This window comes from Pseudopipra pipra, chromosome 2 (assembly GCF_036250125.1).
Source record: "Pseudopipra pipra isolate bDixPip1 chromosome 2, bDixPip1.hap1, whole genome shotgun sequence".
Lineage (NCBI taxonomy): Eukaryota > Metazoa > Chordata > Aves > Passeriformes > Pipridae > Pseudopipra > Pseudopipra pipra.
Window position 1 is genome coordinate 19307814 of NC_087550.1, and position 23966 is coordinate 19331779.

Genomic DNA, 23966 nt, shown 5'->3' on the forward strand with positions numbered 1-23966 from the left:
ATAAGAGCAAGAAGCAGGACATGGGAAGCAGGGCCAGAAGTCTTGGAATATAAAGCCACATCTGTCTGTGGATTTCACCAATACTAAGAAGATTAATAGTAACAAAGCTTTTATTTTTCTCAGTCTGTGTCTTACACATTTGGCAGATTTATTCTCCTGTGCTGTCACACACATTAGTTTTTGTGGTTTTATGCCACCAAACAATTCATTAACTGAAGAAAAGAAATTGCACAAAGATTCATCTATGAAAGTCCAAAAAATAGCTAAGTTAATTTCCTGTACTTTCACTGCTGGATTTTTGTTATGACAACAGATGAGATAGTTTTCTTCAAGATGCTAAACTGCTGTCATCAAAGCTGTTTATTAAAGTATATAATGATGGGAAATGAAGCCTTGTAATTTTTAGTAGGGTCTAACTTCTGAAAAATTCAGGTGGGCTGTGGGGAAGGAGCAACTTTTTTTCAAAAATATTTTGCCAACTGAGGTGAGGCGTTCTCAGAGTCTGATATAATGGCCAATGTCTGCCGTCAGTGTTTGTCGCATTGAATTCCTTCCTTCATTTGTTATAAAATCACATATACACTGACATGTAGCAATGTCTGTAGGAAGGGATGATACAGAATATTTCACTATGCACTGACAGCAAGGCAGGACTTACTGGAATGTAAAACAGGAACTCCTGTGGAGGAGGGTTGCCATTTCCTGAGCATTTCAGAGTGATGTTATCGCCTTCTTTAATGGTCCTACTTTGTGACAGCACTTGAATAGTCACCTTCTCTGTTGGATCTGTGAAAATAATGTACACATTTAATAGCTTCTGCATAATCCACCCAGCAAAACGATGCATATGATATTCATGGCCGAAGAGAACGCAATTTTATCATCCTGCAGGAGAAGATATTCGCATGTGTAGATCTTTTTATAAAAGAACTTGAAGTTAATCTTTCTATATTTTTGCCGATTAAGTGCAAAGAAGTCATATGACATAAAATTCATTTTTCTTCACCAAAATACCTGTAACTGAAACAGCAATGATTACAACCATGTCATGTGCTTAAAAGCAAAAGCAGCCCTGATTAGTATGAACCACTTCATGGTGTGATTTCATTATGAGGGATTAACTTGTCCTCTGTGAAGTTCCCTGTTTGGAGGACTGCAGCAATCAGAAAAACAACTGAAGCTCTCAATGCCTTGTAATAGTACTAGATAATAGCCTTCTGGCATTAAAAAGAAAGAAATATGAACTAAGCGACTACGTGCAGACTATTCTATATGCTGATCACTACAGGCTTTCAGAAAGATGAATTTGGTGAACATAATAGGACCCTTAACATAGTCAACAGAACAGTAAATGTAACGTACTTCTGTCATGTTCAGTGAAGTTGAACTATAACTTATATTTTACTTTTGTAATTTTTTTTGAGGCAAAGATAGAGTATTTTTAACAGATGCTATTCTTTCTAAGTAGAGGCCTAAATATAATTTTTCTAAAACAAAGTAAAGTGAACAAAATTAAAGAAAACAATATGGGCAGATAACTCTCGCTGTGTTAATTTTAAAGCATAAATAAAATTCCATCAAAGATGCCAGTCTTGCATTAAGATACAGTACAGTGCACCTTATCAGACACTAAAAAAATCTACACAGCAGAGAAACCCTCGCCTGACAGGTGATTTTGTGTGTTTAGTGAAGCGTGTGCTCTACAGCCCTTCCAACCCTTAAGGCATTTATCATATGTCTGTCTTCTGCTATGGGATTTCTCAATAACAGGAGCTGCATTTGATTGTGGCCTTTTGGACTGAGAGCCCTAACAGAGCACAGCATTTCACCCCTCCTCACAGAAGGAGGGGTAGTTTGTTTCAACAAGCCACATCCTCCCTCCTTCAGATGCAACAGCCTCGGCTCCCTTCCACAGCCAAACAACCTTCCACCTCAGTACCTTCAGAGCTGAAGCACAACTTTGCCTGCTTAGAAAATGGAATTCCAGCATTGCTGCTGGTATGGAATAGAACAGATGCAATGAAATAGCTGGCCAGGAATGACATGCACACCTCTTGGTGGCTGCTGGGCCAAAAAACTCAGTTTCAGGGGCTGTTACAAAACTTGTCCCTCCGTCAAGTTTGTGCTAAGGTGACCAAATGTGAAAAGTTATCATAAGGGACGTCTAGATATATCCTGGAATTGCTTAGGCTTTGTCTCAAGACTAAAAAGGCAGGACTTATAAAGAGTAAGACATTAGAATTTAAATTTTGAACAGGTTTTCCCACAGAGACGAACAGCATTGGATTAAAAATGGATACAGTCAAACAAGAGTGACATTCTTGCAAACCACCAATCTTTTCTGTAGGAGGATCTTACACTTCTATCTACTGCAACCAACCAGGAGCAAATTTTTAATTTAGTTCTCCAAACTGGAAAAAAAAATCCACGGAAGTAAATACCAAAAGACTAATTAAACTGTTCTCTAAGGTGAAGAGGTCACTCTTCTGAGGAAGATGCAACCTGATGACAGGAAGAGAAGGTGTCCAGTGCAATGCTGAGTGCTGCTTGGCAGAGTAATGTGCTCTCCTGCTTTCACTAATACACAGGAGCAGCCTGGTCTATCTTGCCTCTCAGTGGCACATATCACTGATTGGCCCATTTTACCTGCTGCTTCTGCAAACCCAAGATTCTGCTTTCTACAACAGCAAAATTCTAGGAGCCAGCACCAAAGGGCAGTTATTTAGCAAATGAATGCTGCTATCCCAGACCTGCCACAGCCGCTGTGCAACTTCAAGGAAAATACCAACGCTGTTGTATTTAATCTGTTATGGAAAGCAGTTTATCCATAACAAGACAGACACTTTAACAACAGGGCATGACTGGAAAGTCTGCCTGACAAACACTATCTTTTTACATGGATTAATGCTGAGCACAACCCAACATAACTGGAGCCTAGATAATTAGATATCTGAGATATTATCTAACTGCCCAGCTTCAAGAGTTCTCTTGTAGTACTCATGTTACTTTTGGTAGCTTCCTTGCTGCAGCAGCAAACCAGAGCTGGTAACTGCTGCTGGCCGAGCTAAATTACCCTATTCCAAGTAGCATCCAACTCAGCAGGTGCTAATTCACTCTTCTTCTCATATTAAGTTACAGAGGCTGGCTGCTTAGAGGATGTCAGCTAGCTATTAAACACTTGAGTACTAAAGTCTGCACTAACCCAAACCTAAAGATGAAATAAAAACCCAAACCAAACAGTAAAACATTTCTTAGATCTTGACTGAATAGGAATATCTTTAAAAACATCTTGTGCAGGCATGGTTTTAAGCATGCTCTCCCCATTTATTTAGGATAAATGACTAAGTTGCAAGGAACGAACAGAAAGTCTTTACGATTTTGCTCTACTTGCTTTAGAGATGCAGAACATGATAGTTTTGCAGTTAATTTAAAAAAAAAAAAAGGCTGAAAGACTTCCATTTCTTAAGAGTTGGAGGCGGCTAGTTTTTTTCATCTACATTATATGACTCATTAAAAAAAATCACATTTATTGAGAAAGAAACTAATTAGGATCACTGAACTAAATTAAAAATAAAAAAAATTAGACACATCATTATTATCAACTAACAGCAGTCACAAAACTCATCTGTTGAAGCTTGGACATTTATTAACAAAGAATTTCATGAATTTATTTGAAGATGCATTTAAGTAGAGTAAGGAACTGAAGTTACAGCAGATGAAAATACTCAGAAAATTGGGTAACCCCATACTCTGAAGCCAAAGTTCCTACTTGACGCCTCTTCACTACTGAAGGGTGTGCCAGCCTCCCACTACTCGCTAATTAGCAGCACACTGGAGGAAATAATTAAATTGTGTGTTACCAGAGCCGGATTAGAAGAGCTAGTCTAGCAAACATTAAATCTTTAATACAGAGGGCACGTTATACATGGCCTGTGACTTTCCTGCAGGCGTGCAGCCTTTTTTTCCCCTTCATATCGGGCAGTTCTGACTTGCAACTGCAGGTAGCACATGCAGCACAGAAATCTGCAAGAGCCTCACCCTCAAACAGGTGAAGTACCCTAGTGCATGAAAGTGGTGGGGAAAGGAGGACAGGTTTACTCTACTTTTACTTTACAGTAAAACCAGAAAAATAAGAAATGCCTCTAGTTTTAAAGTGATGGAATAGGCGTCTGCAGGCTTGATACATCTATGGTATTTCCATGGGTAACAATTGGTGTCCCAGAGGTTTTCTTCTTCGTTAGTTCTGCTGGTTGCCATTCTGGAGAAACAGCTAGTGAAAACCAAAGACCAGCTGCTCCAAGGTTTGGCTGGATCTGACCAAGGTCAAAATTGATGCCCTACTCTGTGGCTCAAGAGACTTTACCTGTAAAAGAGAAGCAACTATCCTCTAGTTAGAACATACCATGCCACTTCCAGCCTTTGGCTTTTGTTTTCAAGGCAACGGAGCACATATGCTACGTGGAGAATCCAGTGCCTTACTTATTTTCTTTGTATTCAACTGGATTACACGGTTGTCCTACAATGCATACTAAGACCCCATTAGACGCTGGACTGTATACTTAGACCCTGTCATTCCCAAAACAGGGACTTTTCTTTTGTAAGATGAGGTGTGTGCAGAGGGGTAACACTTGACTGGACATACTGCATACCTCCTGTTCCCCTATATTCTTCTCTAATCTGCTGACTTCTATGCTCCTTCAGAAGTGTCATTTTACAACACTTTGAAAAGCTTCTTCCCCTTGTCTCTAAGTGCTGCCACCCCTTCTGACCTCTCCTTGCCAATGGTCTGTTTTGATTATTTAAAAGAAAATGACAATGTCCACATAAGTCAGTAGCACAGTAAGAAAGTTGGTCTAGAACTCAGTCCCATTAGAAGCAATTATTTACACAAATTCTCTACTTAGAAGTATACCAATATTCAAATTATACATTTTAAATGTAAAAATCAGCGTCTTATAGCTGTAGAGAAACACTTTGTGCAAGGTAGACAGCCAGCATTAACTGGTGCTAACTCTGCAAAGATGAAAAACATTTGAATTTACTAAAAACTGTATTATGTATTTACTGCATATTTCAGGGGTTGCAGAGAGTCACTGTAATCAACCAGTATAACTTCTCTTAAAGTTCTCAAAAGCCCATTTCACTGTAACTGTTTGTGGTTACTACTTTCCTCTTGTCAATGAAATGTTGATATTCAGTATTTCACTGTTAGCAAAAAAGAAATCTCAGGTAAATCTCAAGATAATAATTACACAAACAATGTACTCAGACCTTCTTGATGCAAATCAACTTTGAAGAAACCATTTCAACAGCCAAGCAGTAATTGTCTCTGTAATTTTGTAAACCTCTTCTGATTGCTTTCCCCCACCCCGAGGTAGACTTCGTACAGCAGTAGATGCTTTTTAGTAACTTACAGTGAACATCAAAGACAATTGGTTCAGACTGTATTGTTTTCTGGCCAGATGGTCCATAATAAGTCACAATGCAAGAAAACTTGGCATCTGCATCTTCCTTTGTTGGCATGTACTGAAGAGATGACGTCATGGTGAAGAGTCCAGTTGATCTGTCCACAATCTTCTGCAAATTTATAACCACAACTGAAAAGGAAATAATGTTTTGGTGTCACACAGACAGAATTTGTAACCGTTTTCCTGTATTTTGTTTCCTGCTCTGTATTTGTGATCAGGCTAAAAACATGCAAGCAACATGGCACATTACCCAAGAGACTGTACAATGTTTTCCTCTAGTACTGCTAGTTATACCAGTTACACCGGGAATGTTTTATCAACAACATACTCGTAACATGCTGAACATTTTAAATCACATCCAAACAAAAAACTAATTGCCAACTGTTTTTTCTTTTTAAATACAAATCTCAGCTTAATTTGTAAGACTGAAAGAAGGTGTCAAAAAATATGTCAAAAAATGTAGGATCATATTTATATCTTAACCTTTTAAGCACTCTCTAGTTTATGGAAGATAAAATATTGTGGTATGATCAGTCTGTCAAATTCAAAGCTGAAAAAAGAAAAAAAAAAAGCTGTTCTTAAATATCCTGGAAAATAAATACCTGTACAAGATATGATCTACATGGTCCAAAACCTATTGGATAGGTTTGAAACTGAGACAGTTAATATCTTATAGGAAGTTGGAAATTAGATACAGGTTTCTACTAGTTACATAGGCTCAAGAATAGCTCTGCAATAGCATTAACAAAGATAACCCTCCTCCCCATGATGTGGTTTTAAAACTGGAACCGAAAGATATATGACGTAGCTTGAGTACTCAGAAAAGCCTAAATTTTCCTTCCAGCTACATCTTTCCATATGAGCAGTTTTTCTCAAAGGAAGAATACATTACAATAAAGCAAAGCAACTCTTATAAACACAGTTCTTCACGCATACACCCGTCTGTGGATTCAGGGACACCGGCCGTTACCGAAACGTACCATCTTCCACGGGCTGCAAAATTCTCCCATTTTTGTACCACGTAACATTGCCTTCAGGATAACTATCTCTTGCAACGCACTCCCCAAGCTGCAAAACAGACAGGAATTAGTCACTGTTTTTCTCCACTAGGTTTTAACATTTTTACTTATGCTGCTTTGGGTAAAAATTTCTAGAAAGTTGAAATGCTCAACCACTTTTCTTAAATAGGACAAATCAAATCAGTGAGGCTGAGGTACAGTTTGGAAGAAGGTGGTGGGTCTAAGATTAGGATGGCCTGTTCACAGAATCAGGCAGGGATAAATACTATTGATAAATAATACTGTGGTGAGGGAACTGCTCTGTGCTCAACCTGGCTATAGACTATGATCTTTCACAGGCAAGTGTGTGTGCATGCACACACACCCTCTCTGAGCCATCACCTCTCTCTGGACTGTAAAGAGACTTCAGGCAGCCATCAGGAACATAACTTTGAGGGAGAATGCTGCTCTTACCATTTGTAGCTTCTCTGTTTCTAAGAGGTCTGCTTGATGTAAGATTTCTGGTTGAGAGGGTTGTTCTAAAACATAAATAGGATAAAAGTACTGGTGAAGGGAGAACAAACAGCTGTTTGAAAAACGCAAAATTACTAAAAGATATGTGGACTTTGTGACTAAAGAATAATCTGGCCTGATACAGTCTTAGCTACGTTTTCCCATTAAAAGAAGAAAAAGTGACGTACTTCTATCTCAATATTAGCAAATGGATTGAAAAGTATAAACTATCACTTTAAAATGTTTCATACCTCCCATAATGAATTCCATGTATTCTGATGATACATATTTTAGCCAGACAGACTAGTTCAGCACCCAGGAGGAGAGAACCTGATCCTATCTATAAATTTACATAATACACATGCTGGAGAAGGAGCCAGTGGTACAGAAACTATAGCAACAAAAAAGTGGCTTTTCTGCAGATACTAGTGTAGCTGAGCTGTCATATTATAAAGGAACAAATTCAACCTAATCCTTCTTCTAATGCTTATTTTTCCTAACTGGGATTATTACATTTAAGAAATTCAGATGATAGAGAGAAGTGTAATTATTTTAACTGATTCTGAGTTAGTTATGACTCTCTTAAAAAAAACCCAAACAACTTTTTCTTCAGCGCCAGTATATATTCTTATTTACTTTTATTATGGTAGATGGACCTCTTAGCTTGCCAAAGTGGAGGATCTATCAGTGTTCCCATCACAAAAGACTACTTTCTAGAGACTATATAACTTGTCCATTACAATAGTTTGGCCTGAAGCCTGGAATGCAAATTTTTATCTCCAAAAGAGACAGTTTTACCCACAGTTTTAAAAGAAGAAGAAAAGAGTGGAGGGGAAAAAAATAAATCAATGTTTATACAGTTGAGGAAAGCCTCTACACTCCAGCTATACTGCTTAAATAAGCATACTTATTCTTACAAAATTCAGCTTACAAAACCCGTTTCCCAAATCAAGCTCTGTATGAAATGCTGTATGTATGTTAGTAATCCCAGAGCAAAGGGAACTTCACCACTATCTTGCCAAAATCTCTACACACACTGATGAAGCTACTAATGTGCAGGCATACTGCTCCTGCTGGCACAGAGATAGCAAATCTGTATGTTTTCACAATAATCCATTTTCTTTTTGTGCATCTGCGATTTGTGTGCACACAAGTGCACAGATATTCTTCACTTGGATGACTACACCAGGACAAAACAAAAAATACTCAAAAGGAAAATGAAAGGTAATAAAAGCTATTCATCTGACATTGTCAAACAACTTTGCTTGTGGCAAAAAAACCCCTAAAACCAAACAAAAGAAACAGTCAAAGCTATACACTAAACCCATCAGATTTTTTTTCAGAGGGCTAATAGATTTTTTTAAGAGATATATGTATGTTTATTTCTCTTTCCTGTAAGAACCTGTCGAGAACAAAACATTTTCATGTCAATTCAAGCAAATATGGTTTTACGAGACCATTAACAGGCCTTCTGGTTCAGATTTTCAGATCCCATAAACAGCCTTGCAGTTGGCTGCCTGTCACAGTCACCAGATGATCAAGCCATACACCTTCCCCCACCTGAGCCTTTCTTCCTTTCATCTCTCATCTCCCCCAGCACTTGTTTGAGAAGACCCTCTTTTTGGTGCTTCGGATGCTCCTGTCCCGCATGATCCTACCGAGGGAAAGGGAGGACCCCGTGCTCCATGGCCACTATGTGGAGCTCTCCCTGTTTTGAGTGCTCTGGTAACTGAGCAGATGCCCCAGCTGAGAGGCCACTACCAGCTCTCTGAGAGCAGCCTCCAAGAGGAAACGCCTGCTGCCAGATCCCCACAGCCGCTGCACAAGCACCAAGGTAATTCACTATAAAAGACTTACTTGGCATTTACCAGCTCAGCGTCTGAAGCAGGGGAAAAATTTAAACTTGGCAGCAGCAGAGCCCACTTTAGTGGGTTTGCAACTTCAGCACACTGCTTATCTCTAGGCTTAAGAGCTTGCCAGACTACTTTGCAACTCTATATAGGCCTTATAATAGAGGGAAAAAGAGTTCATCTCCTGCAAAAGCCAAGCATCAGTGCAGCGGGACAGCAGCTCATGTCCTCTGGGCTGCTCTGCTTTGGAAACTGGCCATTTAATTCCAGAAAAAAAGATGCTGACAGGATCCATCTGGAAAGCTGGTAGCGCTTGTTTGAGTAGTCCAGTGAGTGAGACTAGCAGGTGGTACCTGCACAATGAGCCATTTCAGCTCGTTAGTTCTGAGTTAATCAGGTAGCACAGCTGAGGACATAACATACTCCAGCAAAACCCAGCATCAGTCATGACTTCTGGGTTGCAGCTGAGTTTCAGGTGCACAAGATTTTGGTTTATGAGGGTCACACTGCTGCAGGCTAGCTCTGTACCTGTGGTTCAATGAGTTAGAAGCTCTACTGGTTAAATAAATGAAGCTTGCCAGCTACTCTTTCGCAATTAAAGCAAGCAACCAAGCAACACAACATGAAAACTTAAAAAAACAGACTCAAGGAAATTAAATGCAAAGAAAAGTTAAGAGAACCACAAATAAAGCTGTGAACTCAAAATGAAAAAATGCAAAGGTAATTTTTCTTGCAGCACTAAGTTGGCCATATTACACATGTGGCATCCTCACTTCTTATCTAACTTAGTAAGTAGAAGCTCTCTCTATTAGTATTAATGCATACAATAAACCAGACAAGCTGGGCTCCATGGCTGAGCTAGCACTGTGTTAATACTTAGTACAATACACAGTAATTCAAGCAGTTAGCACTTCATTTCACCATATACCACTGTCTTCATCTACATATTTACTACTGTGCAATAAGTAAACATGACAATTCTTTATGATTTCCTTTGGAGCACTGCGCTTACTACCCGTGCTCTGAGCACACACCTCCCAGTTGTCATTAATTCAATTGTTCTTGCAGTCAAATTGAAAGTGAAACGAGGGAACAGAATTACTATTGGCTCCTAAGCTTCCTTCAAACTCATTTATGCCACTGACAGACTTCTGCCTAGACACCATTGACGACGCCCTGACAGAAGCATAAGTCTGCCTTTCCAAAGCATGTATCTTTTTTTCAGAGTGTGATTTCTTTGAAACTGCCCATCCCTGCAGTCAGCCTGTTCCCACAACAGATACGTACTTTGATTGCGTAAATCTGCACCTCAAGAGCAACAAAGGTCAAAAAAAAGCCGTATAAAAACATGAGGCTAAGGAAGATAAGACACTGCAGTCACAGACCTGTGTCCCTAAAAAGCCATAATGGACACCTCCACAGGCTGAGTCAGGGTTTGGCAGATTAAGTTGCTGCTCTGAATCAGCCCCAGGAAGAGGCCAGGCTTGTTCATGCTCCTGTGTGAGCTCCAAGCAGGGCTGTGCCTCAGAACGCCGGGGTTCGCCCTGCACACCAGCCTGGCAGTGGGGCTGTGGTGATACCAAACCCTAATAAAACCCTGCCATGCTCTAAGAGAGAACTGCAGACTGGTATTCCTCCCGGTAGTTCAGCAGGGGACAAAGTAAGCATTTGGGGCTAGTGGCTCATTTTCCAGTCTCTTGCTCTCTCCCTCACGGTCCATACTGTTGCACACTAACGGTTCAGAGCCTCTTTAAACCTCTCCCCTGAACTAATCCTACAGACCACACACAGTTAATGTTTCCCTCCTGCAGAAAAATTTGCTCGGAGAACAAATGGAAAATAATCAATGCTAATTTTACATTTTTCATTTCCAAGGCCAAATGACATCACATAAATGAGTCATTATCAAAGCCTAAAATTCTCTTTGAGCCAGCACTTATCATGAATAAACTGCAAGTGCAGGCAGTCCTGTTACATAAATGCCACCAGTAGATTATATTTTTGAAAGCTGCAGAAATTTGCTAGTCTTAGTAATTTACTCAGCCAAACTTACTTTCTTGGCTTTAATCTTTGCCTTAAACAAAAGTTTCTGTAATTTATGATTCAGATGCTGATGAATGTTAATGGCAGTAACAACTAGATTTACTTACTGAAAACTTTGACTATCGTCGGCTCTTCGGAAACGTCATCTTCTGTAACTAGCATACATACAAATCTCTTTTCATCACTGATTCTTGCATTCTTGATGGATAATGTATAGTTTTCTGAGAGACTCAACCTGTCTTTGTAGTCTGGTACATCATCATACTGTACACTTTTTTTTGTTGATGATCTGAAGGCAATAAATACTGGAGATCCATTTGGCATTTCCTATAACAAAAGGATAAACACCTCTATTTTGCATAAACACTCATTTAGAAGTTCCTGAAGATTTGCAATTGGTACAAACCTGTAATGTTAAAAAAAATAAATCTGAAAACTGTATCAGATGGCTTCTTTCCTGATTAATTTCTGCTGTACATAGAAGAAATTCAGTGTAGTCTGAGAGCTACTTTAAGACTGCCACGGTACACACTGAGAAAATCGTTAGTAAAAATAATTTCAATCCTTTGGCTCAATCTCAGCATAGCAAAGGGCTTTCTCTGATAAAGGCTGGTGTTTTTGGCACCACTTGCCTCTGCCTGTATGAAAAAGTATTTGAAATAGAAGCATGTGTGAGCTAGGCTCAAAAGCTTCAGTTGCCTTTTTTTTCATTATTGTTTTACATATTCATATTGTTTGTCTGGGATATTCAGACTTCATTCCAAATGCAGGATTTTAATCAGGCGTAACTGCCTATTTTATTCTAAATTAGTTTTTAGCTTTTTTTCCCCTTTGTTTTTAAAGGACCCGAGAGCTTGTAGCATGGGACCATACATGCAATCAAATATTGTTATTTTGCATGTCAGTATAATCTGCAAAGTATCATTTTCTAGACATCCTTCTTATATTAATCAGTATGCAGTTGCCATCCTAAGAAGGAATACAAAGTTGACAGCCTTGTAGAAACCTCCCGTATAAATAATTATTTTTTGAGGGACAAAGTTATAGAGGCAGATCTAGGGGATTTGATTCCCCCCTCCTTACACAAACACAGGCACAGAACAGGGAGGGACATTGTCTGTTTTTATTTAAAGTGAGGTGAAACATTGACTCTACCTTTACATTCGAGTATTGTGCTGAGGGCTGGAAAAGGTTTTCCTTCCCTTTTATCCCTTATACCTTGCAGCACTGATGTTAGTAGTGTTCCCAGCACAATACCTCAGTTTGAGTGCAGAGCCCACAAAAGCATGACGATGCTGTGACAAGAGATGAACGATGCCAGAGCGGGGCAGAGAGCAGGAGGCATCACCTAGCTGAGAAGTTTAAATTCCCTTACAGTCTTTCTCCCTCTCCTGCTTTTAACTCTTGGATTTGTCTAGATGTCTGTCACACAGGAAAGAAAACATTGCATTGACTCAATACACAAGAAGTTGGCTGTCAAGTGCGAGTGAACTCTTAACTCCAGACGCGCATCCAGCGCAAGCACACCCAGGTAGACACTGAAGCGACACAACGCCTGCTCCTGCCAGGGTGCAAGTCTCCCAGGAACTCAAATTGCTCCTCCCAAGGCAGAAGAGCAGAAAACAGAGTTCCTCCTTTTTCCAATGAAATAATCACCTGACCAAAAAATCCTAATCCAACCCTCCTCTCGCCCCAGGACAAGCGTTGCCAGGCTGTGAGCTGCCCTGGGAGAATGGGTATCACTTTCGCTTGGTTGTATGGGCTGTGTCAACAATTCCATACAACAGCAACTTAGGCTTTTTTGTATGTTAGGTTTTGTGTCCCTTTCCATTTAGAAGAAGCTGTAACATCTCTATTTGCTGCTTGGTACTTGTCCAACATAGGCAATCCAAATGCAATGGAAAGAGATAATGCATTTCTTTTTCTCAGAATATCCTTGCATCTTCATAGAGATGGACTTCTGTCTTCCTCAAAAAAGTCAGCAGACTAAAAAATACATTGCAAAATGTAGGCACTCCACCTTCTAAATGCTCATATGAAGCAGTTTTAATGCCCCTTTTTGGGGAAACATTCTCCAGAGTCTTCTGACTTCTTTTCCCAAACGTGCTTGCAGGAGAAGAACTATTGAGTGGATGGGGGCTGCAAAAGCTCCAAACCTGAAGGTATAAAGGAAGTAGCCAAGGGGGAATGGGACACAGCCCCCAGCGGCAGATATTATGCTGTAAAATAGGTTGGTGGATGCCATTTGCAAAGAGAGAGAAAGAACTACATAATATTTAAATCCACTGTCAAACTAGAAATCATCTATTACTGCAGGTAACATTTTTTTGAGCACAAGAGGAGATTTAGGTGAACTTCACAGAAGCAGGAAAACCTGTTGTCTCGATGTCAGTCTGAGAAACAAAAGGGTTTTGGTATCCCAGGGGTTTTTTATCCACATATGCTTCCAGGCTTCATTTGACTTTGATATGCTGATTCTCCTTTCGACCTGGGATACTGATCACATACAGGAGAAGCTCATCCTGCAATGTTCCTACTGCAGGCTGACCAACACACCAAGAGAGCAGCCACGTTTTTGCCTCTGTTCTCTGCCAGAAACAGCAGAGTGAAACCACCAGCAGTTCTACTGAGGTCAGCTCTGCTCTCTTCTTCGCTGTGCATGAGACACAATGAAGCATGAAACAGTTCCGAGTGACTGTCAGATCAACCAAATGCGGGGACAGTGCTTTCCCAGGGACAAAGCAGGCTCTGCTTCAGGCAGCCTACTTCAAAAGTATTTAAATGTACACCGATGGCTCTGTCAAGCAAGCGAGACACCAACCGGGTAACATGCCAGAGCTCTAATACAGGTTGGCAGAGAACTCTTGAATAATTATTTCTCTTGAACAATGGGATTAATTCCTCAATCCTCTAATCTGTGCTTGGCAGAAATTATACAGTGTGGAATCTTGAAGTCTTACAAACACAGGAATAAATGCCTTCGTATCTCAGACAGAAATCCTATCGTTTGGATTCTTGTAAACTCACACACAGACAAAAAAAAATACACATCATCTTATAACAGCTCTAATAAATATAAAGGTAAGCTATACTTACATATTTCCATTTTCCAAACATAAGACCTTCTGGTACTTCTAGAGGACAAGGCATAATTATGGTATCTCCATATATTGCATTTACTGTGTACAATCCCAGAGCTAGAGGAGAAACAGAAAGAGAAGAAACAATTTTAAGTGTCTTCCTGAATTCCCATATGCTTGCTAATGTTTGGTTCACACAAATTACACAAAGCAGCACCACCTTCTTTGCAAATGGTTTTTTTCCAGCACGTAGGATTTATCCTCAAACCTCTAACAAAACAGGATTCCTGTCACTAAATTTGTTAAGTAAACATTACAACCTTTCCAGACCCATGTTTCCTGCTGTAGTCAATGGAAACCAAGTGGATTTCCAAACAGGACTGCACCCACTCAACTAGATGAATAGATTCACTACAGTCACTATCCACAGCTATTTTCTCAAACTTAAAAACTTGAAAAGAGAAGTCCCTAAACCTTTATTTTACTTCATCTGAAACACCAGACACATCTGCCTGGAAAAGTTACATTGCAATGCAATATTTTGAGGAGGCCAGCAGAGAAGTGATAATTTGACTGCTGCACTACATTAAAAACTTAGAATAAGGAAGAAAGAAAAGAGAATGATGATATTAAAATGTTGTGTTCCCTAAAACCTGGGAAAAAAGACCTCTAAGTCTGCACATTTAGATTTTGGAAAAATGAAGTGAAATGCTTCCATGAATTATTTAAGAACAGCTTTTTTAGAAACCTCAGCACAATGTTATTGCTCTAATGCATATAAATTTACAGAATAAAACCGACCCACTTATTTTCATTGTCCAAAGCATGTGAATTGAACAAAAACAACAGACCCTAAAGTGATGAAATGTTAAAAAGCAAGGAAGTTTAAAGGGGTAGATGTTACAACTTGGTGCATTTGCTACAACACAACTTTGCTTTGTTCCTGTTCTCCACATTTGCCTCTTGCTCTCTGCTCCTTATACTGGAGAGAAGTTTTGCCTCTAGTGCTTGCCCAGTATCACTGAGAGACTGTGGTGGCTGCCTCCTCTCACCCATACATCTGCAACTTGTCAGGGTTTTCTGCCCAGTGACTCGGGATTTCTCCCTTTTCTCTTTCCTTATTTGCAACTGTAGATTTGAAATCAAGGCCTTGCTGCCAAAGAAACCTTGTTTACAAAAAAGCAGTAGGATGCTGGTGATGTAGCCAGGTGGGCCTGAGGTGAAACAACCAGTCCTTCTAGAAAGATTAATTTTTCTGGAGATTAAGGGCTTCTTTCTACAGCCCTGTGCCCCCAAAGACGTGAGCCACAGATCCCTTTGCTTTTCCCAAGTCCTGAGGCAGCTGCTGGGAAGACCCAACAATTCTATCAAGTGCATACATGCACTCTATTGGGAAGTTTTCCAAAGAATTGGTTTTTGTTTTAAACAAACCCATGTCTTTTCAAGGAGCCAAACACTGAGTTCCTTGCCTGCAATTTAAACTAGAGAGACTCCAGAGTATTTTTCTCGGGTGAGGACTTCAGAGCTTACTGTTAGCATCAGCTTGTATCTATCATTTGTATCACAGTGATGAATGAGGCTGTGGCTTGTGCTGTGTTGTACTGCACAAAGAAATACTATTCCAAAATCCTTCCTTAGAGATGCTACAACCTGGATGGCATCACATGGTTAAGGCAGAAAAAAGCAGGCAAGCAGGCTGGAGCTCAATGAACTAAAGGAATATACGATATAACAGGCACCACTACCTGCATTTATCTTAAAATTTCTTTCCTTCCCACTGCTCCTTTTCAACAAAAGAACTGTTAATCTTCTGATGCTGTTATATAACTAGTCACAAAAATGCTTTAGGTGCATTATTCACAATTTAAGGACTGGATGCTCTAATTTGCTATATGGTTCACAGAGACCAGCTCTTTTCTAAATGACAATAACAGTCAGTCCACTAGATGGTGCTGAGTAAGAGCAGTCTGTAAACATGAAACAAAAATTTTTAAAGAAATCAGATAACTTCAATTTCATGGAAATAGGACCAATGTTTTACAAAAATCGAACTATAAATGGACTTCAAAGCTGAAACAAAATTTTCCCTTGGCCCTTCCTTGCAATCATCCTCATTCTGATCACCAGGAGGGGAGCAACACAACTTTGGCTTTGCAAGTTGAATTCTCATTTTCACTTCAGCTATAGCTAGAAAAAACTGTCCTTTTTTGGCTCCTCTCTCCCATGAGTGAAAAATTACAACAGACTTGCAAATATATATTCAGTTAGTAAGTTGGTTATACCTGTTCAAATTCCAGTTGTGTCCTTTGGTAATTTGAAATTCTGTAATGGTATTTTGCATCACATGGAAAACCAAAAACTGCTTCTTTTGCTGTGAGATACTCCCTGTCTGGGGAAATACTCCCTGTCATTAGGGGAAAACAAAATAGTCCTGCAGGATCTGTAAAACTGTTCTCTCCTAGACACCCATTTAGCCCCTGCAAAATTGCTTGGGTAGCAAGTATACACTACCAAAGACTCAAGAAACAGCCTCACTATGGTGAATGAAACTGTTTCTGGAAAGGATTTACATTTATAGCATTCAGAGCAGGTAACTGATGAACAGCCTGACAGAGGGAAAGACCGGCCTTTGATTTTAGAAGACCTCTTTCAACTGAAAGGCATTTCTTAAGATGACCAAACCACCACAAAATCATGACTTGCCATAAATTCTGCCTATACTAAAATCATACAGGTTTCTAAGAATTTGCTAACACAGTACCAGAAAGACACAGGTTTTACTTTAAATGCAGAGAAACAATCCTTACAAGAATATAGGAGGTCCTGCTGCAAAATTTTCTCATCCCACTTTTGTGGCAACAAATCTAGGACATTCAAGGACTGCAAACTAATTGAATAACTGCAAACTTTCCCTGCAGGAACTGCAGTAATTTCCACAAAACAACCCTACTAACCTATATATTTAAGAAATGAAAAAAAAGCACCTCAACAAAATTGGGAATTCTTCTCTCTGTTGCTATTGGACATATTCGAAAAAAGGTGGGATGAAAAAGAGAAGACAATTATTGTTTATTGATATGACAGTGCCCACCATCGACCATCATACTCTGAGAGCTCTTAACATAATTTCCAGCTCTTTCTAAGAAAAAGAAAATAAAAGCAGGATCTACAAATACATAACAAATTGCTCTGACCCTGTGTCGTGTTAGGGCACAAAGTCAGGGCCATCTTTTCTCATAAACTGCAGGAGGGCACAAAGGCAACTGTAGGGAATAACACTAGGAGATGTCACTGAACATCAGGCCCTGCCTTGCTCTATTTCTGATGCACCTTTCTCTAGCTAATAAGAGCTCAGCCAGCTTCCTTACACAATTTTCAGATGTTGCCATATAAAACTGAGTCAGTGCTGTTAATAACACCAGTAATTCAGAGGCAGGATCTTGTCCCACGTACAACAAGAGAAGCTGTACTTGCTAGGTCTAAATTACACCTATATATAAGGTTTATCCAACTCACTTTCCTTCCATTTCTTTACATACAGGTTTGAGCAGGCTGAGGTTTACCTCATTCCCCTCTCTTTGATCCAGTGCTAAAGAAACTCTGAGCCAGATTAAACCCTTCCACACAGGTTCAAACATGGGAAGAAAGCAGCAGCATGAGGTATGACAGCTCAGAGAAAGATCCCAGCACGACACTGCTAAATTGAGATGACATTAGCTATTGATGCTCTTAATGAGAGTGCTTTCCATGTCCCCATGGCAGAGCTAACTGGCATCCTTCTTTATCCCCCTCTCTGCCTGTGTTTCACAAGGGAAGAACCAAACAGTACCCACACATCTGAGTGACAGAACAAAAAATCTTGAACAGAAGCTTAAAGGCAGAGGATGTGCTGTTGTTAGTTTAGATCCTTACCAAGAGTACATGAGGCAGGTCATACTTCAGACTAATTATTATTTTTAAATCAGCAGGATCATATATGAAGAATGGATAGAAGGTGAGTATCTAAAAATCAGGAAGCTGATATTTCTCCAAGGAAATAACAAAAGCTGTAGAAAGTGTGAGGAAAGCAGCCATGTTTTCCACCTCTATCTTCCTTTTGCAATACTGAAACTTCTTCTTGCCACAAACACATCTTTTAAGTGCTTAGGAGTCATATTTTTGTGACAAATGTAAAACAGAACAAGGGCTGTTCGAACACCCGTAAGATGCAAGAGACTATGAACCTGTATCTGAAAACTGTGACTAGCAGAGGTACTGCCCGAGACTGATCTTCACTGGCCTGCTCAGCTGCCACACAGCACAGCTTAATTCCAGTTACTAAAGCACTGGAAATCTGGGGAGCTGAACCTCCCTCAGTATCTTGGAGTCCACTGATTTAAATTATATTTCATATCTATAAAGATGTCCAGTATTTTCCTTTTGCACTGAATTTTTTTACTGCTGATGCTTCTGCCCTGGCTGGTTCAGCAGTGATGCTTTTTATTACACTTTCTGGACCCAAGGAGCAAGGTCTCATTACTAGAGAACAGCAGGATATATTTGCTGCTATGGTTCTTCGCAGCAATCAGCAGCATTGAGCAGGAGAGGTCAATTAGCAGCTTCTGGAATGGAAGTGTCCAAACTCAAGAGCTATTATGTCTATTTAGCACCTACTTCAGAAGCTGTAGTTAACTACTTCAGAAACTCTAAATTAGAACTAGCACTCCAAATCTTACTTGAGGCATTAGCCCTCCCTTTTTCTCCAGGTAGCCCAGACTAGCCTGTACTAAATATAATCTGGGAGGTTAAAAAGCTCTGCCTCATGAAATAAATATTTTATTAAGTTGCTTGCTATCATCTCTGAAGTAGAAACAGGTGGATTTTTCTTTCTGATGTCCACTTCCTAGAGGCATTTCAACTATGTAGGCATACACATAGGTCCTATTGACATCCACTTAGGTACATCACTGGCTATTTTCATCTCAGTGTCTACCAACTCCCTGCGCCAAGGATCTTCTCCTCCAGAGCTTCCTTCCATGCTGCATGGAAGCCGGACTCCTCAGGTAGGACTCAGCATTAACTACTCTGTCTCCCTCCCTTTTCCTTGCCTGGCAAAAAGTCACTTTTTCAATAAGCCCTTCAAGACTTTCACAATAGGGGTAAAGAGAAGAACATACACAGCAAACGTGCCATGGACCTCGTACTTCCCAACCTGGGCCTGACAAAGTCAGCTGAAAAACAAGGCAAAACCTGTATGAATATAATGGGTCTTTAATAATCCTTTTTGCTGAGCCACAACAGTCAGGGAGCCAGACATTGCCCAGTCTTGAGTCTGTACATCTCTGCAACAGAAGCCCACCTGCATTTTCTCAGCAAGCTCATCCTTGTGATCCAGCTTGCTCTACTGAAAACAAGCCTCTTTCACATGACCTACAACAGGCAGTCTAATGCACAGCTCACAGTGGTCATTAATCTTCTGACATAGCCAGAAAACACAAGATACACCTCAGGATGTCAAAGGATTGGACTGGTTAAAGCAAGTGAAAAAAAGGCTTGTGTTATCAAAACTCATGCATATGGCAACGCCTATTTCAGCTGGGTGGCTATGATCGTTCCTTGTTTCATATGCTGGGCATCAAAAAAGGGAAGCAGGGCAAACACTTCCAAGAAAATTCAAACACTGATTATCTTCACCATACAAATATGATTAAAAAACAAAGCGGTCTGTGTTTGTTGATATGTTATCTGATATGGGTTATATAAGCAGTATATTGTTTCTTATCTCTACCTGTTTAAACAGTAAAACAAATCCACACAGTGGGTGACTATGACATCAAAAGGACTATTAGTTACAAGAGAATCATCGATACTATCCAAGAGGGAAACTAATTGCAGATAAACATATCCACCAGTATTTAATGCACCAAACAATTTTAAAGCAACGTAACAGAACTTGCTGAAGGGTTTCTTATACTTTATCACAGTATTTCTTCAATTAGTTTTAACCCTGAATAATATTAGAGTCCAGGCAATTTTAACACCAAAGGAAAAAAGTCCTTTATCATCTTATAAGCACTGATGAAATGGACACCAATTACCCTTTGGAATCATCACTGCTCACTTGAGCTCTTTGAAGATGTGAAGTAACTTGCACATTCGTGACTGTTCATGGTTTGTTTGGGAATTTTTTGAGTTTGTTTGGTTTTTTTTTTGAGGGGGGGTGGGGAGGAAAGGGAGAAGATCCAACTCAAAAAATGGTTGTGGCTCTGGAAGATGCTGAGTTCCTTTTGACATGCTTGTCAGATAAACACCTACTTAACTTCAAAGACACAAGTAGCCAAAACCACATAAACAGGAGCACACACTTATGTGCTTAATGCTGATTTTGGAAAGTACTCAGGCAGAGTAAGGAGACGTGGCTTTGCATCCAGCAACATCAAGGCATCAGGCAGTACACATCAGGAAACAGGCAGTGTATTTAAAGCTAAAGAGATACTGAAAATGCCAGAGAGTAGGCATTAAGTGCCAGCAGAATTCAGCTATCATCACCGTACACGAAGCATTAAGTGTGTTTAAAACACACAGAGTTTTTCTTTATGAATGAGGAAAAAATCCTGAAGGAAACATGTCAGTACTTCAGAAATCCTCTCTCATGAATACTAACAATCACTCCTTTCTAGTTCCATATAAACTAAATGTTTTCCTTAGCAGTACAAGGAAATGAGCTATAATTAGAAACTAGCTGAGATAACTTGTCCCATCTGGCCAAGGCTAAACAGGCTCTCTCACCTAATCAATAAAGAAATCCTCAGCTCCCTCCTTCAAGAGGACTGAGCTCAGTGCATGCTTCTCACCGGCTCTTCTCTCTGTAGTTCAGCCAGTCATGAACGGCACAGGACAGACAGCTTTCCTACACATGCATATACTTTGGCTTTCTACATAATCCTAAATATGAGCTCCAGACTGAGCCTCCGTGAGTTTAGGTCCAAAATCCCATGAAGCACTTCACCAACAGTTTTCAAAGCCCTACAACATGACCAAATAGAACTCTTGAGTGGTGTGTGCCTGTTCACAAACCTGACTACTCAACTGCTGTTTATTTCACTGAGGGCACTTTCTGCTCCAAGACTTCAAAACATTCAGCTGTTTCAGTAGTTTGGTGGCTATTTTCCCCACTTCACACGCTAGAATACAGCTTTCAATCTGTATGTACTCTACTTTCCTGTAAGATTTGCATGTAACTTGATTTGGAACTACTTTAGCAGAAGCTTTTGAAAAGACTGAAGGAAATTTCTCCACAAGGTAGAGGTCTTAGAAAGTTATGTCCTTCCAAGAACAGATGGTTCTGTAGTGGATGCCACAGCGTGTAGTTTACAAGGGTTATCATTAGTGTAAGCTTTACCCTAGGGAGGTTCACACTGAGCACTTCTCTGAACGTTTTCTGTCATCATTACTGCTAAAGCAGTACACTGGAGAACATACAGAAGAAAAGCTTCTTCAGTTTAAATGTACCAAAACATCTAGATTGCATCTAAATAATGATGACTAATAATCTTTTGTCAGCTTAGGAACTCCAAATGTTATATATAAAACAATAATCATGACATTTTATAAATAATAATCATCAGAAGTTCCTAAAATTTTTGATAGGTACACAAAAGAGATTTGTACATAGTCATACTCCTTTAAAATTTGAATGTCCATCATTAAAGGCATTACTGTTGTCATTTAAAGTGAAACAGATACTGCTTTCCAAGTCAGCAAAACTTTCAAACTACATAAAAAAGCTGTTACTAGCATTAGCCTCTGCAAAGCTTGAGACTAAATGAGCAGTTCAAAGCTCAGTAACTGATGAAAAATGCTACTACAAAATGAACTGCTTGTGTCAGCACATCAACTTACCTGCCTTACCACTTCAGCCTCTGTTCCAATGCCCAGATCCAAGAAGACAAAGGAAACTGCTAAGTCTAACAGCTCTGAAATGGGACCAAAAAAGCTCTGCTTTTTAATCCACTCCCTTTTAAATCAGGAAGGCTCCAAAATCTACTAAAGAACTGGAAGGAAAACCCATGAGAGCCACGAGTGCCTATGTAGCACATGTGCTTTGTTATAGCAAGATTTTCCTTTCAAAGAGAAAGACCTAAGCTTCTTTTCCCAAAACACCACTCCAAAACATCAACTGTGATTTCAACGGCCTTCTAATCACACCATTTTTTGGAAACCCTAGCTTTTGACTCAGAATTACATAACTCTACTTCTGGATTCAGTGCTAATCCAAAACCAGCCATATTTGCGGATTTGAATTTTCAAGTCCTTTGAGTAAATCTTACAGGTTTAAAAAAGTTACACATATAGCAGTGTTGCTGGAAATAGGAAAAAAACGTAGTGTAATTCCAAGCAAATATTTATAAATTGGACTTAGGGAACAAACATCTACCTACTTTAAAATGCTTGAATTAGTACAAGGCTAGCAAAGAATGTTTCCACAAGATCCGGTGGACCACGTCAAAAGACACATCCAACATTGGCAAGTTGTGGTCAGAATCAGAAAGCCCAGCTGTGATTTTTATAAGCACCATACAGTGGAAAACAGTCATTTTTCCCACAGTTGATGCTGCAACTTAAAGGCCACTGTGAACGATTTTCTTTGATGCAAATTTTTACAAAATACTGCTTTAGGTTAGTTCTCATCATTCAGAGGAAGAGATAAAATGGCCACCATATCTGCTTAAAAATACTTCTGTTCATGATGGTGCCATGACTAAAGGAGCTATGATTAATTTATTTTTTTAACACACTAGAAATTTGAGAATAGTTTATTAAAATAGTTCCAGCATATGGTGTGGTTTTTTTACACACGGTCAGGCACATCTGCCAGGGATGTGAGTTATAGCTTACTAAAGTCTGATGATACAAGCTATCTGCCAAGAGATGAGGAGCAAATGTGACTCAGAAAACAGTTTCTGAGTCAATACTGCAAAGAGTTTTACTTTGAAAATTAGGTATACTTTAGGTATTCCTAATTAGACAAAATGGGATCAACAAAGCCTTTGTGGCTTGGTGAAATTTCTCGCTCTTTTCTGAGGTTAGCCCCTGGCTGCTCCTGCAGCATACTCCTGTCATGCTTCTCAGCTGCACTTCTAAAGCACATCTCCGTTTGCTAAAACTACTCAAATTGGTTTTATCTTCTCATTATGCTAGTCAGCAATGCTGCTGTGTATCCAATAGCTTAAAGGGACTTAAAAGTTTCTACTAAGTCCAATAAAACCTGTAGCTCAAAAATAATTACCTAAAATTCCCCATTATATTTTACTCTGAATACTTTTTTCCTTAAAAAAAAAAAGTCAATATCATACTAAAAAAAGAGCTGTCCTTTTTGTTTCTTCATAACTTGATATTGGATGAATATATCCCACAGGCTAATAGTGTAGAAAAAACCCACGATATATATAAAAATGCTGAATAAAAGGATAAACAGTGTGTGTTTGTCATATCAGAATTATGAGAGATTTTGTTTTGGGACTCTAAGTAACAGTATACTGCCCTGTCATCCTAGATTTTAAGTCAATGTCCATTGGCAGCACACCAAGGGAGAAGACAAGACCTTCTGAAAAAGGAGGATGAACTTTTGCTGCTTGTATCCTTTCCCTTGCACACACTGCTGCTTCACTGCAGTGAGAGGCCTGGGAAATGGTGGTGGAGTGGAGATGGCAAAGAGGATCCAAACCTGCTGGCTCCTTCCAGGGGCACCTGGAAGCAAAGAGACTTTTTCTCATAGGGTGAGACACTTGGGCTCCCTTCCTACCTTAGCCATTAACTCTTCCCATCAGTCTGCACGGGATTAAACCAGCAAGAAGAAACAGTAAGAAAACAAGGGGGTGGTCACTGCATCCCACTTGGTCAACTGCTGTTTCCTGGAAGATGCAATCACAGCCATGTTAAGACTTCTGTCTGATCGGCACTTAACCAAAAACAGAAGTGGCCCTTAGTCCCTGACCCAGGGTGCTCCTCTGCAATCAAAAACACAGGAGGAAA

General features: G+C 39.7%; 1 protein-coding gene across 4 annotated transcripts in view; it reads right to left on the minus strand.

Annotated features, from left to right (window-relative positions):
* The window catches only part of ALCAM (activated leukocyte cell adhesion molecule), a 119405-nt gene that overhangs the window by 21968 nt on the left and 73471 nt on the right, over positions 1-23966 (minus strand). For all 4 annotated transcript variants that reach the window (XM_064644180.1, XM_064644181.1, XM_064644183.1 and 1 more), the window contains exons 2-7: positions 13969-14069; positions 10980-11199; positions 6941-7005; positions 6449-6536; positions 5415-5597; positions 659-786 (exon numbers count right to left, since the gene is read on the minus strand). In XM_064644180.1, the coding sequence (XP_064500250.1) occupies positions 659-786; positions 5415-5597; positions 6449-6536; positions 6941-7005; positions 10980-11199; positions 13969-14069 (785 nt within the window). The remainder of the gene's footprint in view (positions 1-658; positions 787-5414; positions 5598-6448; positions 6537-6940; positions 7006-10979; positions 11200-13968; positions 14070-23966) is intronic.